General features: G+C 46.6%; 1 protein-coding gene across 2 annotated transcripts in view; it reads right to left on the reverse strand.

The window, feature by feature from the left end:
- FBXO32 (F-box protein 32) overlaps positions 1–16,190 on the reverse strand; it is a 37,097-nt gene extending 20,907 nt beyond the window's left edge. Inside the window, exons 1-5 of one of the 2 annotated variants that reach the window (XM_086337102.1) lie at positions 15,860–16,190; positions 9,696–9,808; positions 8,802–8,851; positions 7,659–7,751; positions 5,652–7,548 (exon numbers count right to left, since the gene is read on the reverse strand). In XM_086337102.1, the coding sequence (XP_086193228.1) occupies positions 7,315–7,548; positions 7,659–7,751; positions 8,802–8,851; positions 9,696–9,808; positions 15,860–15,975 (606 nt within the window). In that variant the 5' untranslated portion in view covers positions 15,976–16,190 and the 3' untranslated portion in view covers positions 5,652–7,314. Of the gene's footprint in view, positions 1–5,651; positions 7,549–7,658; positions 7,752–8,801; positions 8,852–9,695; positions 9,809–15,859 lie in introns of those variants that run through there. The other variant, XM_086337101.1, reaches the window with a different exon arrangement.
- Between the last annotated feature and the right edge of the window lie 1,139 nt (positions 16,191–17,329).

Genomic DNA, 17,329 nt, shown 5'->3' on the forward strand with positions numbered 1-17,329 from the left:
GGTTCTAATTCCAGGCTATCATTACTGTGGGACTGCCTGGGGATCCAGTAGGATCCTTAGTGACTAGCTGTGCAGTAACAGGACCGGTTCTGGGCTCCCGGAGGAAGGGCTGGTGGTCACCGCGTGCCGAAACCACATCCTGCCCTTCGGCTTTGACTCATGCTACTCTTAGACACACTGAGAAGAAAAATCTAGTTGCAAGCAACATCCTACAGCCAATCTCGGAACGGATGCCAACCACAGCTTGAAGGGGTGTGTGGAAGATGAATGGGCAGAAAAGAGACTGCCCTCGTATCTCACTTTGCCTGCAGAAAAAGTAGGTTTCTATTGTCTCTTCCGTTTGGTTCATCACAGCATTCAGACTTTTTTTTTTAGCATTCAGACTTTTAAAAATAAATTTGCTTGAGTCACTTCTCTGCTCGAAACCCTCAAATGCCTTCCCTTGGCCCTTAGAAAAAAAACTAGCCTCCTGACCATGACTAGCTAGGTCCTCCCTGACCTGGTCTTCACTCCCTGTCCAGCCTCATTGCACCCAGTCCTTCCCCAGCTGACTCCGCTCTGGCTCCACAGCCCGCCTCTGGTTCCCCGAACCACCTTCTAGCTTATTCCCACCTCTCAGGCTTTGTCCCGGGCACATCTTCATGGGAAGCTCCATTCAGGTTTCGGTTTCAATGTTGCCTGCTGAGAGCTCAGAGAGCCCTTTCTGGACTCTCCTAGATCTTACTATGGTTTCATTGTTCTTCATCATTTCATTTGTACATGTCTGAAATGATCTTGTTTACTTGCTTGCTGACTGTCTAATTGGAATAGAAACCTCAAGACAGAAAGGGTTGTTTTGTTTACCACTCTACCCCACCCCAACCTGCTGGAGAAGACTCCTGAGCATCCCTTGGATGGCAAGGAGATCAAACCAGTCAATCCTAAAGAAAATCAACCCTGAATATTCATTGGAAGGACTGATACTGAAGTTCCAAAACTTTGCCACCTGATATGAAGAGTTGACTCATTGGAAAAGACCTTAATGCTAGGAAGGATTGAGGGCAAAAGGAGAAGAGGGCAACAGAGGATGAGACGGTTGGATGGCATCACTGACTCAATGGACATGAGTTTGAGCAAATGCATGGAGATAGTGAAGGACAGGGAAGCCTGGGGTGCTATAGTTCATCGGGTCACAGGAAGTTGGACACGACTTAGTGACTGAACAACAACAACTAACCCCACCTGGCACATGGCAGGCACTCAACTGTATATATATTTAACACATCTGTCTTTAGACTCAAGGAGTAGTATAGCTCGAGGGGCCCTGGATAACAGTTTATGCATATTCCCTCCTGCTTTAGAAAAGGGGGCTCAGGGGGGGTCAAATGACATGATCAACAGTAGATGGTATGGACTGTCAGGCTGGTATTCATATGGGGTCTTTTCCCAGACTGATACATCACTTTTAATGCAAACACATCATTAACACTTACCAGGAAGGCAAGCAGCTGAGATTTAAAGGAATACCAGGCAACTGGGGCTTCAGAAGCACAAACAGAAAGAGCAGCTACTTGCCTTGTTGGTTCGAGGTTAGCTATGCAGCATGCATACCCAAACATACTCTGTCTTGCATAGAATATTGTTAAAAATGTAATTCATCCCTAAATTTCTCTTTTCCCTATGACAGTAGGCTCTGAGGTTTAAAGGACATTCATGTCCAGTTAGAAAACATGCCAAAGGATTCTCAAAGGTAGGAAAAAACTTTAAGAAGCTTGGAGAAGCCCCTGCCCTTTCTCCCATGCTCAGTACCCAAGCTGGGTGCCCATAGGAAAATTATGTCTTCTGCAATAAACCTTTGGTTATATCAGGCAATACCTCTGTGTACTTGCAAGACCCTTATTTATTCAATGGACAACCTAGATTAGAACCTGGAAAGTTTTGTCCTGACTTTGAGCCTGAACACTGACAGGTTGGAAGAGGGAGCATTTTGGCTACATTAATAATCTCCAGGCATGTCAAGATTGGGTAAATATTATTTGCAAGTGAAACATCTCTCTAACTGAGGGCCAAGTTTATACAAATCAATTGTATTCTCAGCCGAGAGCAACTTGCCTCTCTGTCTTCTATCCATCCCAGAAAATTCTGAACTTAGAGTGATGCCCTGTTTCCTGTATTGACCTGAGCACCTCTGTTTGCCACAATGAGTCTGCTGAAATCAGGCTCCCTGTCTACGCAGCCTCTTTACCCCAACCCTAGCATTGAACCAGGCTCATTGTCACACTGCCCTTGACTCTCCTTTTCTCTTTTTCCCATCTCCAGTTTGGGGCTCGTGCCATTTGTCTCTGCAAAGCCTTCTACTGTCTCTCCACCTGGCCAAATCCTGGCCTTCCTTCAAGGAAGGAGACTCTCAGGTTCAACCTCTTCCAAGAATCCACCTCCAGTGTTTCTCCATCTCCAAAGTGGGATGCAAAAGAAAATCAGGTAGGAAAATCATAAAAAAGTCAATCTCTATATTTTATTTCATCTTTAATTTCTATTTTCATATATTTTCTAATGCCTAATTACCACCCTAAAGATGACAATAGTTATAGCAGCAATGGATGTACTGGGCACTGTTCAAAGGCATTTCAAGGGATTAAATTCAGTTTAATTTTGTAGCAATAGGATAGTAGGTACCATTATTAGCACCTTTTAGAGGTATATGGGGCTTCCCATGTGGCTCAGCGGATAAAGAATCCACCTGCAATGCAGGAGATGCAGGAGACGTGGGTTCACTCCCTGGGTTGGGAAAATCCCCAGGAGGAAGGCATGGCAATCCACTCCAGTATTCTTGCCAGGAGAATCCCATGAACAGAGGAGCTTGGTGGGCTATAGTCCACAGGGGAGCAGAGAATTGGACATGACTGAAGCAACTGAGCACGCATGTATGCGTCTGTGTATGATTTACAAGTGAATTTATGAATATATATAAATTGAGAATACGTGCACTGTCAGTTGTCCGTGGTCAAAAACACCACTATTCTGGTCTTCCAGCCTTCCTCCATTTTTGGGGGCGCCCCCACTTCGGTGGGTACCCCCTACTTCTGCAAGTATTCTGTTACTTTTGTCATTGTGTGGGCACCCCCACTTCTTCAGGTAGCCCCCTACTTCTGCATGTACTCATCCAATTCCGTGGTCATACCCTCAAGGCCTGTGAGTGTCCCCCACTTCTTAGGGCACCTAGAAATTGCACGATCTCCTTGCCTAAATGCTTAGGATGACTGAGAAAGCTAGGAATCCTGAGATGCAGCACTGCTTGGTAAAATCGCCAGCACCCTAATCAGCAGTCACTTTAAGCTTAGCTCGGGACCCTCAGTGCTAATACCCTACGGGTGGATTCTCCCAGTTCCCAACCACTTCTGCCCTCATTTTCAAATGGGCTTAGGGCTCTGCTCCTTTGATTTTATTGCCATTGGGAGGGCTGGCCTCCTTCCCTCCATCTCGGTTTCTCAGTCTCGAAGGAAGAAGACACCACCAGTTTTAAGACCCAGGGGGCAGGACTCGAACTTTAAGCAAAGGAAGGCTGTGCACCACCAGATTAATCCAAGGTCACTTGGGCAGAGGGACCCGGTGCAGGGCCCAGCTGCCCGCACACATCATGACCCATCAGGGGCTTGGCAACAGCACGCCCTTTAATTGAAGGCATTGGGTTTAAATTTGAGTCATTATCGTGCCATATTTCAGCCTTTCGTTTGCCAAACCGCCGGTCAACTTAAACTAAAACATGTTTTTGGAAAAAGATTTTTAGGGGGTGGTAAGAAGTCAGTAACTTGCTGGAAACATTCAAATGGACTTAGGGCTGTAATGCAGAAAAAAATAAAAATGTGCATCGGTTTAGGTTGTGGATGTTCTCTATGGCAGAGGAGCGGAGAGAGTGCGGTTGCAAACTTTTTGTTTGTCCTTCCCCAACTGTTGCACACAAGGGGCAATTCATTAAGGTCATGTGTGCGTGCATGCTAAGTTGCTTCAGTTGTGTCCGACTCTGTGCGTCTCTATGGACTGTAGCCCGCCAGGCTCCTCTGTCCATGGGATCCTCCAGGCAAGAATACTGGAGTGGGTTGCCATGCCCTCCTCCAGGGGATCTTTCCGAGCCAGGGACTGAACCTGCATTTCTTATGTCTCCTGCATTGTCAGCTGGGTTCTTACCACTAGCACCACTGCCACCTGGGAATCCCCTTTATTAAGGTCAGGAAATTGCTATTCAAGGTTCTTCCTGGTCTAAAGGCAGCATCTAGAGTTACCAAGTACTTGGCCACATTCTCATGCCAATAGAGAGAGCTGGGAGGACCAAAGATCATTCTGGCATTAAAGTGTTAAAGCCCTCTCTTGCACTCATGCCTCAGTGTGTCTTGTTTAAAAACTTATTATGCAAAATATAAGTTGGGTTCCCAAGCGGTTTCTGGGCTGGTTGGCAAACTTGAAAACATGCTAGCATCAACTGGTGGATAAACTTAAGTAGCAATGCCAGGGTACCAGCTTCAGCTGATGAACTCGAATGCACTAGAGGTGGGCTTCCTAGGGAAAAATGTTTCACAGGTGCTTCTAACGTGCAACTGTGTGTCCTCTGGAGACCTACTTTGCTGGCCTCTCTGTGCCCTGCATGGGTTAGTCAGCACTTGTGTTTTCCTGGTTACAGTTCTAACCCCACCACTGGCCCATCTCCTGGAATCTTCATCGGCTCCCTAGGGGAATTTCCAAAATGTGTTGGTCTTGAGGCATGGTGTAAACCCATTTTTGAAAAAGTGACCTTTCATAAGTGGGTAAGTTTCTGCTTTTAGAGATTTTAAATCATCTTTAAAAACCACAGTTAAAACTGTGTTTAAGCCATTGGTGGTATGGAGAGAAGTGGGTAGAGGCAGTGAGTGTAGCCTAAAGCCAATTAAGCAAAGGTACAAACGTTATATAAAAACCTCTCCAATTTATCATCAAATTTCTGATTCTAAAAGTTCCACAAAATTTTCATGCTATCTGATAAAAATCATAACACTGAGATAGGATTGGTGGCCATCTTTTTCATTCCCTCTGCCTGTCTCTTTTATGGAGATTGATAGCCAGTATGAATACGATTCATTTTTAAAAATGTACTTTGTCTTTAAAGAGGTTAAACAAATTTGAAGGCGTCAAAGTTGATTCTTCTGGTACTGAGGAATCATTGTAGTATTAAGAAACCATTAGGCCAAAGCAGTAGGATGAGGATAAAACACTGGCAAGCTACTTTGCAAAGTTGCTTTAAGGATAAGAAGACTATTTGAGAACAACTTAAGTGTCTTAAGTTCCTTAGAAGAAAACCCTCAAAATGTGGTGCCTATCATTAAAATGTTTAAGCTCTTTATAAAAATAACATTTCTCAAATTACAGAGGACTCTAACAGTGAAGAGGAAAAAAAGATTATTCTTTCCAAAATAGATATTTTCCCCCTCTTTCTGAACCTAATAACAGAAAGCATTCAACAGTTTCTTTAACTTCAAGATTAGGAGATTGTGCTCATACTGTTAGACACAAGTTCTTCATGCTGAGTTTTAATCGAGAGCAAAGGGCATGATTCTCCAGGTATTTTTTTTTTAAGTAGAAAATCATTTTTTTTTTTTTATCAACCAAATTGAAAAGGTCTTTCAGGGAGAATAAACAATAATGTTTTAAACACACAAGAAGATTTAATAGTCAACTAGTCTAAAAATTAAGTCTGGAAAAGCTTACCAATTATAAAATCTTGTCATAAAAGTCAAAAATATTAATTGAATTCCCAGAAATAAAATTGCCTTGTGTGATCAATTAGAGTTGACTCTTATAAACAGTAATTTTGACAGGTAGGTAATAACAAATATTAGTAGCTGACTTTGACTAACATATTCCGGTCTGCAGAAAATTTCCATGTATGTTACTGAGTTTCACAGCTACTCTGTGAAGTTAGGTTATTCTAAGTCCTTCTGACACTTGGGAGCGTGAGGGTGAAACAACGGAAAGACGTGGAGCTGAGATCTGACCGCAGGCCACTTTACTTTCAGTCCTTTGCTTGTATGGAGCTCCTCCTTGTCGCAGCTAAAGAGTCTGGACTTTAACTGCCGGTTTCAGATTTGGGTATCTTCGCTTATGTAGCTTTGTCACCTTGGACAGGTCATTTTACTTCTCTGTACCTCTCTCTTTATGTAAACAGAGAATAAAAGTACCTACACTTTACATGGTTAATGGAAGGCTAAGAGGTATCAGTGCACACAATTGTTTGAACTAGATCTCCACAATTCAACTCCTTTGTTCCTTTGCTTTATCTTATTTCTTGGGGAAAGGAGAACAGGTAGAAAGGAGAACCATCTAAAAATTAACCATATGCTGATCAGTTTGGGATCAAGACATCAGATCTGGGAGACTGGAAACTATTCACTTTGTTAGTGACAAGTTCCAGGTCTTCCTGGGCCTGACTCCAACCAGTCTGCACTGAGTTGTGGGCCAAAATGACCTCCCAGAGTCAGCAGAGTCACACTGAGTGACATGAACATTTCATCAGAAAGGTCTCTGATTGTTATCCCTTTTGGTCTGGAATAAGGGTTCATCTGAAGAGCAGACAGATCTGATCATGGGCCCAGCTCAGAGCTTCTAACCTACAAGAGGCCTGGGTTTGTGTGTGTGTGTGTGTGTTTTAAAATCAGGTCAGTTGGGACAGCCAGGCCTATATCTGCCCAGATGACAGGTGAACAATCCAGGCCTCAAGGGGGCTTGAATGTCATCGCTCTGGCTGAGCCTTTGCAATCATCTGACTCACTGACACGGCACCGAGAAGCACAACAACCCAGGAAAAAGAAAATAAAAACCCGACCGACCAACACCCATAGGGGTAAACTGCCTCCTAATTCTGATCCTAAAACCCAAACAGCTGCTACCTCCCGGATGGAACCGCTGACAACACCACACAAGGGAGCTTAGGGGGAAAAACAGCCACCAAGCAATTAAAAAGAATCAGTAACTTGAAGGTCATGGTTAGGCTTAGCTTGTTTTACTACCTTCATCATTACTATTTTGCTAAAGCTCATTAATTTTTTTTTTCACCCCAACGCAGGGTTTAAAATAGGAAGCAACTGACCCAAGTGGGTAGTTTCAGGCTTGCAGTGAACCTGGGACTGAATATTGTCATCACGTGGCGGTGGAGGGGTGGTGGAAGGGAGTCAGGGAAACAAGGTTCCAACGTGCCTGAACACCCAGCTTTGAGGCTTACACCAGAAATGTCTTAAAAGTTCACACAGAGTCAGCTACAATTGGGCAAGGAGGAAGGCCAGTGAGAATGACCAGAGGGGTATAAAATTTTTAAAACAAGCCAAGGTGCTTTACAACTTGTTTTCTGCTAAATTCTCTCTGGCTAATGTTGCTGCCAGAGCCCATGCTGCCCGCCCTGTGGCTCACATGAGGGATTATGGCGGTCCCTATCTGGGGCTGCCAATCACAGGCACGTCTTAACAGGATCCATATGGAACGGAAGTCCATCCGGGGAAGGGGAAGTTGAGGAGTCCATTTTCTGCTTTCCTCAAGATGCCCAGGGTCCTAAAAAGTTACTTTTATTCTTATCATGCAGGGGTGGGGGTGGGGGCTACTTCAAGACAAGCTAAAGAGACACTTCAACTTGAGAGTCTGGGTAATCTACAGAGACTTACCCGTACAACATAGTTAAATCTTCTGGAATCCAGAATGGCAGTTGAGAAGTCCAGCCTGTTGAAAGCTTCCCCCAGAGTGCAGTATCCATGGCGCTGAATATGAAAACAGGGGGTGCAGAGGTCAAGTTCTAGAATGATCTGCCGGGACTCTGCCGACCAGCTGGGTGGCTGTCTCAGGTAACCTGCTCCTTTCCTGCACCATGATCAGCTCTTGCTGGGAACCTCCACCCCCCTACCCCTCACCCCCGTGAGCCACAAAGATGGGTGGTTCAGCAGACAGTTGCTTAGTCAGTGACTGAAGTCATGATGTGTACCCCGTGGGCCCTTGTCCTCCGCATGCACTTGCTTGTTGAGGAATGGTTGGGAGATGGATATGTGATATATGTTGATCACGGGAACATACTTCTGGGGGGAGAATTAACCCTGCCTGTGTTAGCTCTGTCTGCCACCCTGCCTCACGTCTCTAGGGCTTTTCTCACTGTGATCATCAGAAGCGTTTTTAAGGCTTCACGAAGGAGCCAGGAAGTTTTGGTCTTTCCCCTGTGAATGCACAAGGCACTGAGGGTGGAAAACCCTGACTCACAGCCCCAGCTCTACTCCTAGTACCTGGGTGGTCTCGGGTATATCACTGTCTCCCTCTCAGGGCCTCAAATCACAGAGGGAACTAGTTCTCCAAGGGCCCTGACAGTGACAGAAATTCTATCAATCTACCATGCAAATTTAGATCTTACCACATCGTGTTCTCTTCTGCATCTTGTTTGCGCAGTGTCGCACCAGGCAGGCACAAACACTTCTGCTGTGTTTAGTAAGTAAACCTCCAGGGCTAAAATGAACTGAGTTGAAGTCTAAAACTGATGTTAGAACAAAAGGGAGGCACTGTCCTGAGGGAAAGGCTGGAACTTTATAACAGTACATTTGAGATGGGAATATTCATCTCCATAAAGCACTTTTACAGTCATCATCTCACTGAACAACTGGGGAGTCCACCTAGTGACTTTTGCCTCTATCTCTGTAGCCCCAAACTCTGATGGTTGGCTAGGCAGTGGGCTGCAAGCTACCACCACCCACACCCAAGGAGACAGTCCTATATTCTCCCAGGGCAGGTATAAAACTAAGCATTCTCCTTAACAGATGAGTGCTCACCTCTTTAGTACTTCCTTTGTGAACATAGATCCATTTTTCTTGGTGGAAATCTAAAAAGACAAACAAAAAAACCCAATAGCTTTAAAATTTACAACATGCCCAAGATTTTGCATTTATTTTTCATTTATTCCAAAGTGTTAACAAGTTTTGACAGAAAATACAAAGACTCTACTGACAGTCTAAGGGGATGCAAATGCCTAATTTCTGCAGTGTATAAATACCAGAGTTATAATTTACTTTGTTGAAGGCATTTCAAGTCTTTGATACTCAGATCGAGTATACCAAAGCTCCAAATTAAAGAAAAAAAATCTAATACCCAAGTACAAGTTGGTGTTAAATGCCAAGCCTACAAGTTAAACAACGCCTTAAAGAGTAGAAATAAAACAGATAACATGAGAAAGCCATGCAGTACAGATGGAATCAACTAAAGATCTGTAATTCCTGCTTATTAACAGAAATTTAGACTCTCTGTTCATACATCCAGCATCTAGAACTGTTACTAGTATTTATACAAGGAAAGAGGGGGGGAAAATGTACATTCAAAGCCTCAAAACCCAGTTCCAAATGAAAGCACACACTGCTGGGCTGACCGTATTACTGAATAATAACTAAACTGTCAATATAAGTGACAAGCTGGGAAAAAACACCCCAACTAGCAACTGACTTATAAACACAACTATAAAGAATACATTAATCTCACTCCTAAAACGCACAACCACGTTTTTGAGTGCAGAGATCCCTGTAACCTCTGTCAATGACACAGTCAATGTGAAAGCCAATGCCAAACACGTGAGGTGTGATTCCCGCCCCCGACCGCCCCCGCTCCCGCCCCAAGAACCAATCAAAACGATCTACAGACAGCTTTCTTTCTTAAGTTCAAAACAAACAGCTTACACTGAGTTTTGGTTTTGCTATTCAGCATGTCCTTCTTTCTCTTCTTGGCTGCAACGTCATAGTTCAGGCTGTTGAAAAGATTCTCCTTATTGTATACTTCCTTGCTGCAGTAACTAGGAATAACAAGACCAGAGGGGATGAGCTGTAACAGTTATACTTTAACATGAGCTGTTTCTATAAATAACTCACTGCAGTTATAAAACTCAATCATATGTGCTCCTCAAACAAAGCAATAAAATAATCACTCAAAAGAAGTCTGCACAGGCCCAAACTTGCCTCTTTTAGGAAGAAAATAGTGTCACATCTCTATGGAAGACAGGGATGGGGACTTCTACTCGTTTTGAATGCCCAACGGTGTTTGCCATTGTATTAGCTACATAGTTCTGCACTCTTTAAGAGCCACCCAGGGTACAGCAACATTATTTTAAGCAAAAATTATGAATGGGTGGGGAGGGAGGAAGAGGAAGGGCTACTGTTATCACTATAATATACAATATTTTCATTTTGCAAAAATCATCCACCTCAAGCTGCTTTTAAAAAAATAGCTTTATGGAGATATGATTCACATACCATATGTTTGACCTATTTATTTATTTTTAATTAACTTATTTTTTAATTGAAGGATAATTGCTTTACAGAATTTTGTTATTTTCTGTCAAAAATCAACATGAATCAGCCATAGGTATACATGTGTCCCCTCCCTCTTGAACCTTCCTCCCATCTCCCTCCCCATCCCAAGCTGCTTTTAACTAGCATGCTCCCCTCCTGTCTTTAAAACATTTACAGAAGTCTGACTTATAGACTGTATTTCTAGGAGGTGTTCAGCATATAGGATTAGTTGTTTAGGTTTCATATCATTCCTTGACTAACACTAGACATCATGTTGTGAGGTGAAGACCTTGAGTCCTAAATGAAACAAGCTGAATTTACAATTCACACATCTGTTAGGGCTGAAAAGACAGAACTGGTCAATTCACAGGTCACTAAACAATGTATAGTTTCACCTTGGGTTGGGGCATATTTCCTTCAGTAAGCTTAGCTGTCTCTGGGGGGCTGATGGAGTTCTATTATGTAATGGGACTTGAGAGGTAAATCTCCAAAGAGTTTCCGCAGAAGAAATGCAGGAGAAATATTGAGAAGATACAATGAAAAGATCCCCTTACCCCTACCTCCCAACTCCCATGGGGTATGCGTATGCCAGGCAGGATTTTTATTTTTTTCAAGCAAGATTTATAATGTCAACCAGTAAAACATCAACTGTTTTTTTTTTTTTTTTTTATTTTTTACTTACATCAACCATATATTAGAGCCCTTTAACTTTCTGAATTAAATTGTGATTTGATTTATATCGTTTGGACCAATATCTGTTGGATAAGATGAGGCACACCTGCACTTCTACATGTTATGAGTATTATGTAAAAGAGAAAAGAGGGGTTGAAAAACAATCTCCGGTATCCTATTACTATCAATACAATGATCTCTCCAGTACTTCAATAAGTACAATAAGTATCTTGCTAACATGCTTACACGTGACAGCACCAACAATATACTCAGTGTTTCTGGACCCAGAGGGATAGGCTAGATGGATAATCAGTCATTTGTTAATCTTCCCTCAGAAGGCCAAGCTTAATACCATTTATTGAACTTCCTAATATCATTAGCCCTCTCCTTCTCATCCTGGGATACAGGATACTTTGAGGTTTCAGCGGGTTTACTGTAGAAATGCCCTATCTTAGGGAACACTAAGTCTTACTGAGCCCAGGGTGAATGTTTTGGGCCTGGCTTTGTGTCACACGTGAGTGTGTATTTGCTTGCACAGCTCTAGGGGCACAAAACCACTGAGCAGCCAGCTGCCCTGCGCCAAGTTCAGCAGGGTAAGAGGGGCAGAAGAAACAGAGAGCGGAATTCGGAGTCCTTAGAGCTAATTTAAGAAATTTCTGTCAACGCTGAGGAGAAGGGAGGAAAATGGAGTCACTTGACTGGTCCATGATGTACCAAAGCTGAGAACAGCTTTAGAAAACAAAGTGGAGGCCATTTTGTGTAAAAATATCACACGAAGACTTATTTTTAAAGGAAACACACACTGGCACCATGAGCAGACACCTACAGCCTGGATTCCACACAGAGAGCACCACAAAATGAAGCTGTCTTATTCTCAATCACACATTTAAGGGTTAGTGGAGCATTTTCGGAGCCTGGGCCATAGATGGTGACCATTCCTTAGCAATGTTAAATATTTATCTTTCATCTTATTCTTTTCTAATTGAAAACATTCCTCAAAGGAATTTGAGCACTTGCTTTCCTCAGAAATAACAATAACCTGCTTTAAGCCCGAGTGACTCATTTCCAAAGCTAGTTTAAGAAGAATTGGACATAACTGATGACGCTCTCCCACTGGAGAATGTAGAAAAGCTTTAACCAAAGAGAAACCCTGCACTTTTCACTTAGGTTTTGGACCTCAGAGGTAGGGCCTTGAAGGAAGAACTACGGGGTTTATTTGTGTTGCCTGCTTATATGTTTTCTTTTAAGCAATAATATATTCAGTTAGAGGCTATTTTGAGAGTTCAATTATGTCCATTTCAAGAAAATGCAAAGCCAATGGAAAATTACAACTGAAATTTTGAACAAGAAAAGCCATCATCATTTAGGAACCATGACTTTTCTTTTTTTTTAATAAGCAAAACCATTTAAACAGACTGTCTTCTTCATTAAATGCAACAGTAACCAGTAACTTGCTATTTTATAGTCAGTTCTAACTAATCTTGATTTTTATAGGCACAGGCCTAGACTAAGAAAAAAAAGACCTCTTCCAGCCCTGTACTGTCATCACACACATACCAAGATACTTAAAGACAACTTTAGAAAAAATGAAAGATTTCAAAATAAGTGCATTTGGCAGCAGAGACAAAGGGAGGGAAGAAGAAGAAAAAAAAGAAGTCCTATTTCTCATTTGTAATTGACCATTTGGAGAAAGCTGTGGCCTACTCCTAAGGCTTAGTTGTAGATGAAGGCCAATGAGAGTTCTAGGCTAATTTGCTCCAATACATACCCAAACTGTCAGACTCACAGGGCGAGAACCCCATTGTTGAGGCAAAACAAACAGCCTAGTGTATGAAGCCCTGAGAACACTGCCTTGTACACGGTAAACGCTCATAAAAATATTAACTATTATTTTATTTGCTTATTCACTATTTTATTTGCTTGTTTTTATTTGTGCACCCAGGGCACCAGGGTAAACTTCCTGCTTCCTGGTTCAGCCTTAGCTGTACTTTTGGAGTTTTCAGAGGCACCACTGCAGGCTTGCAGAAGAGTGGCCCAGGCTCAGGGAGCTGAGATTACTCATCTGGGGGGTGGGGCGGGGCAGGGCTGGGGGTTATTGGTGAGCAGGACTGCTTCCGAGGTGGCTCAATCACCAGTTCCTTGAAGCCTTGGATCGCCCTAATTCCTGCTGAACTCTTTCCTTGAATTTTCTTCATCTGCCCAAATGTAACACTTGCCATTCCTCTTAGGTAGTTTCAACTTTTTCACAAGGCGCCCTCCTTGAAGTTTATCTGAAATCCTCCCTTGATCTCAGTTCAGGGCACTTAGCTGTGATGGGGTTTTGGAACATTCTGCTGCTGGAAGAAGACAGCCGGGGACACAGACAGAATGGCCAGCAGGGTCCAGAGAAGGTGCTCTGGGCAGAGAAGCTGTGGTCCACACACAAAAGTCCCCATGGTCCCCAGGTTGCAACACACCAAAGGCACCCTCACCCCAGCTGCCTCCCCGCGCCCCCCCCACTACTCTTGTCCAGGCAGCTCACAGAATGGGAGGTGGAATCAGACTAAGTGCCTGAGGCCTCTTTTGCAGGCCTCCGTTGCACATCCACCCCCCTCCCTCTTTTTCAAAAGGGCCTGCCTTTTGTTTTCTCCTAACAGGAGAGGCATTCAGCTTCACCTGAGTAGGTAGGCTGGCAGCCCAAACCTGACATCACAGGGCAACATCACCAGGACTGAAAACAGGAGGGATATTTGAGCCTGCAAACCCGGGTCTCAGAAGGCCAACAGCTTTGAAGAAATTGGCAGACTTCTCATGTGAAGTAGGGAAGGGATTGTTTACAATTGCTGGGAGAAAAAAAATACTCTGCAAACAAATAGGCAGCTGCTTTGCTAGGAGCTACCAAATGAGTCCTCAAATCTGACTCATCCAAAAGCCCCAAGTGGTCACTAAATGGATCACCATTTGTCATGATGGTGGTAAGGTGGCAGTTCTAGCTCAGATGGCCTGAAAAGCGAGGAAAGAAAGGAGTTTCAAGAAGGGGAGAGAGGGGTGGGAAGCTAAGGGCAAACTTCCGTGGTAAGGTAAACCTGTCTCCAGGTCTCCCCTACAGAGAGAGAGGCACCACTATTCTAAATAGGAGTGACACCAGCTTATCTCCCAGAGCAGATTCAGTGTGAATGTTTATGCCAAGCAGAGCCTCTGATTTGGAAACTCTCCTGCTGAACCCACTGGTCTGTCTCCCACTGAGGAACAGCCTACGCTTGTATCTGGGTGAGCCGCTGGGACACAGCTAAGCAGACCATGGCTGCACCTCCCTAGAAGAATCCAAACTATCACCTCAATAAAGTCCAAAATATTAGATCCTCACTTCTTAGGAATGAGGAGGAAGGAAGGAAGGAAAGAAGCTTCCGTTCCTACTATACTAAAAAAGAAGGTTTTAGTCCAGGGAGAAAAATTTAGGCCAAATAGGCAACTAGAGTCCCTAAAAGAGTCTAGAGACAGCAGTTGGTCTTTTTATTTTTCTGTAAATTTTCTGAGTTTCTATAAGTAAGATTTCTTTAGAGTGCTCCCCAACCTCCCCAGGGACGACCTCAAAGTGTCTTTAAAGTAAAGGTCAATGTGCTCTCGTCTTCCCTGGCAGACCCCCAAGATTAATTACTTTTATTTTTTTCCACTGGAAAACAAAAAGTGATGCTTCACAAATCACAAACAGGTGCGGGGCCCTGGAGGTCAGGACGCTGAAATAACCATATTTCCTTGATAGTTTTTGTAAAATTGAGTGCCAGGGGCTCAGCCAAACAACCACTGGTAAACCTGAGTGGAAGCTGGCCCTCCTACAGGATTCTCCACCGAGGTCAGTGTAAGGGCTGGGGGTGGGGAGCAGTGGTTTTCACCAAAGGCCACGGGTTAAGTCACCCAAGGGTGAGCAGGTTGCACTGATCCCCTCTGGGCCAAATGGCAGCGATGCGGATGCCAACTGTGGTGATGAGGGCTGACAGATTCCAGGCCGTCTAACTCCTTAGTCGCTGCTTCTGTGTTATTAAACGGGGTGGAGGTGGGGCATCAGGCTCCTCGGAAACTCAGATTTTCCACCACACTGACAGTTCAGGTGGAACTTGACTCCAGAGGCTCACCCAAGCCAGGTGGACTTTCTGCAGGGGATGGGCATCACTTGAAATGGGGGCGCACGCACTACTCAAAGAAAACGACGGAAAGGGCCACTGAGGAAACAGGTGCAAAGACGCGGTCCTCCCACAGGCCGAGGGCTTGTGGGGTTCTCAGCCCGCCTCCCTCCCCTCCTCCGCAGCTCTGCCTCCTCGGGTCTTTACCGTCGCTCTGCCAGCACGGATGCCCCAGGGACCATCTGGTCGCCCCTTCCTGGTTACTCATCCTCCCTGCCCACTCTGTGGTCGTCTGTGCGTGGGAAGAGCCTGGAGGCGCGGCGGGCGGGACCCGTGTCCAATCCTGTCTCAGACTTGTGCTCAGAGCCCCCCCACCCCAGGGTCCACCCCAGGGTGAAGGTCATGCGGCCCACTAGCCGGCGTTCACCCCCCACCCCCACCCCCCACGCAAATCGCACGACGCTGGTGTCCTTTAAGGCAGTGGACCCTTGAAGTTGGGTCTAAGTTTTAGCGTTTGGGGATAAGATCAGTTTCTCAGAGGGACCAGGATTCTGTAAGAAGTGCCCACTTGGAGACGCTGACCTTGAACAATAAGAGAAACCAAACACTCGTGCTCTGGCGACATCTCTGCAGAAACCCGGGATAAGTCACTTCCATCCTTCTGGTCCGGGGCTCCCTCCTCACCCTGTTCCGGCCTGCCTGCGTCCCATTCACCCGCCCCCGACTCCGAGAGGCCAGCCCGAGTCTGTCCACCGCAGCTGAAGTTGGTGGCGACCCCCTCACCTGCCGAGGTCGCTCACGAAGCTGCCGCTCTTCTCGTCCAGGAAGCGTTTCCAGCCATCCGCAGTCTTCACCCAGCTCTGCCCCGGCGACCGCCAGTCCTGCCCGAGGAATGGCATGACACGGCCGAGGGATGCGACGGATGGGCGCGACGGACTGATGGACGGGGACCTGCCTGGCGGCCTCGGGGGCGCGCCTGCCCTGGGCGGCTGCTCGGGGGTACTTGGGGGCCGGTGAGGGAGCGGCTGCGGGATCCGGGGGTGCGGAGCGAGGTGCCGGCGCTCGCGGAACGCACGGTAGAGGGTCGCGGGGCGCGCGAAGCTCGCTGCAGTGCAGCGCTGCGGTCCGGGCCGCCGTATTTATCTTGGGCCGCCGGCCGCGGCTCTTTGTTGCCGGAAGAGCCGCCTGCTCTTAGCCCGGCCCCTCCAGCCCGGAGGCCACGTGGCTTTGTTTATAGGCTCGACTTGTTTTCCGAGGCGCCCGCGGCTCCAGCTCTTCTGGCTGTTGCACAACCGCTCGCCGATGGAAACTTGAAGCCGCGCTGCGGGGCCGAGGCTCCCACTGCCCCCTCCGCCCCTGGCCCCTCTGCGCCCCCTTCCCGCACGCAAAGAGCGCAGCTGCTGCGGCTCGAGCGCGAGGCAGGGCGCTCGGGGAAACTGCACCCAGTCCTCCTGCAGCTCCCGGCCTGGCGAGGTGCGGGGAGGACTAGGCCCGGGCGGCGTCTGGATCGCTGCGGATTCGGGGTGGGGGGAAAGGAGGCTCCCCGCCTCCCAGCCCCGAGCTGTCACAGTCGAGCCCCGCGGTTCCGAGCGGCCTCGCGGGAGCTGACCCGGCACTGCGCAGCCCGGAGCCGGGTAGCGGGGTGCAGCCTCCTGGCCTCTCTCACTGCCTAGACCTCGATCTCCTCGGCGGAGGAAGGGATCCGCCGTGAGGCGGGGATGGGGAGGAGGAACTCCTCCCTCTGCCTTCGAACTGTTGAAGAGTCTGCTGTCAGACCTGTCCCCCGGGTGGCAAAGGAAGGAGGAGGAGGCCGGGTGGCGGCTGGTCCCCGGGCGGTGGGAGTGGAGAGCAGGGACCGTCCCCTACCCCACTCTGCGCGCCCTGGCTGCTGCGGCGCCCGGCCCCGCACAGCGCAGTCGGGGAGCAGGTTAGACATGTCCTAGCTCCGCTCACTGCCCGAGCCTCCCTCTAGGGCGTCGGGGCCTGGGCTTTTGTTCTGAAGAACCGCTAAGCCCCTTCCCCTTCCTTGCTGTTTGGTATCCTCTGGGCTATTAGGCCCTTCTCCGGGAAGAATCAGGCCAGGAGTTTTGTTTTTGTTTTGGTAAGAGTTTCCAGAAAGCCCCTCCGCCCGACTGAAGGGGACTGAAGGAAGTTCGGTCAAAGCCCACAGTGAGGAGGCAATGCCTCCGGAGTCCTAGACCCTCACAGACCTCAGTTTATTCACCTAATCCTCCTAACCGCGAGCAGGGGGTC

This window comes from Bos grunniens, chromosome 14 (assembly GCF_055505025.1).
Source record: "Bos grunniens cultivar Pamir isolate PY7600 chromosome 14, Bosgru_T2T1.0, whole genome shotgun sequence".
NCBI lineage: Eukaryota > Metazoa > Chordata > Mammalia > Artiodactyla > Bovidae > Bos > Bos grunniens.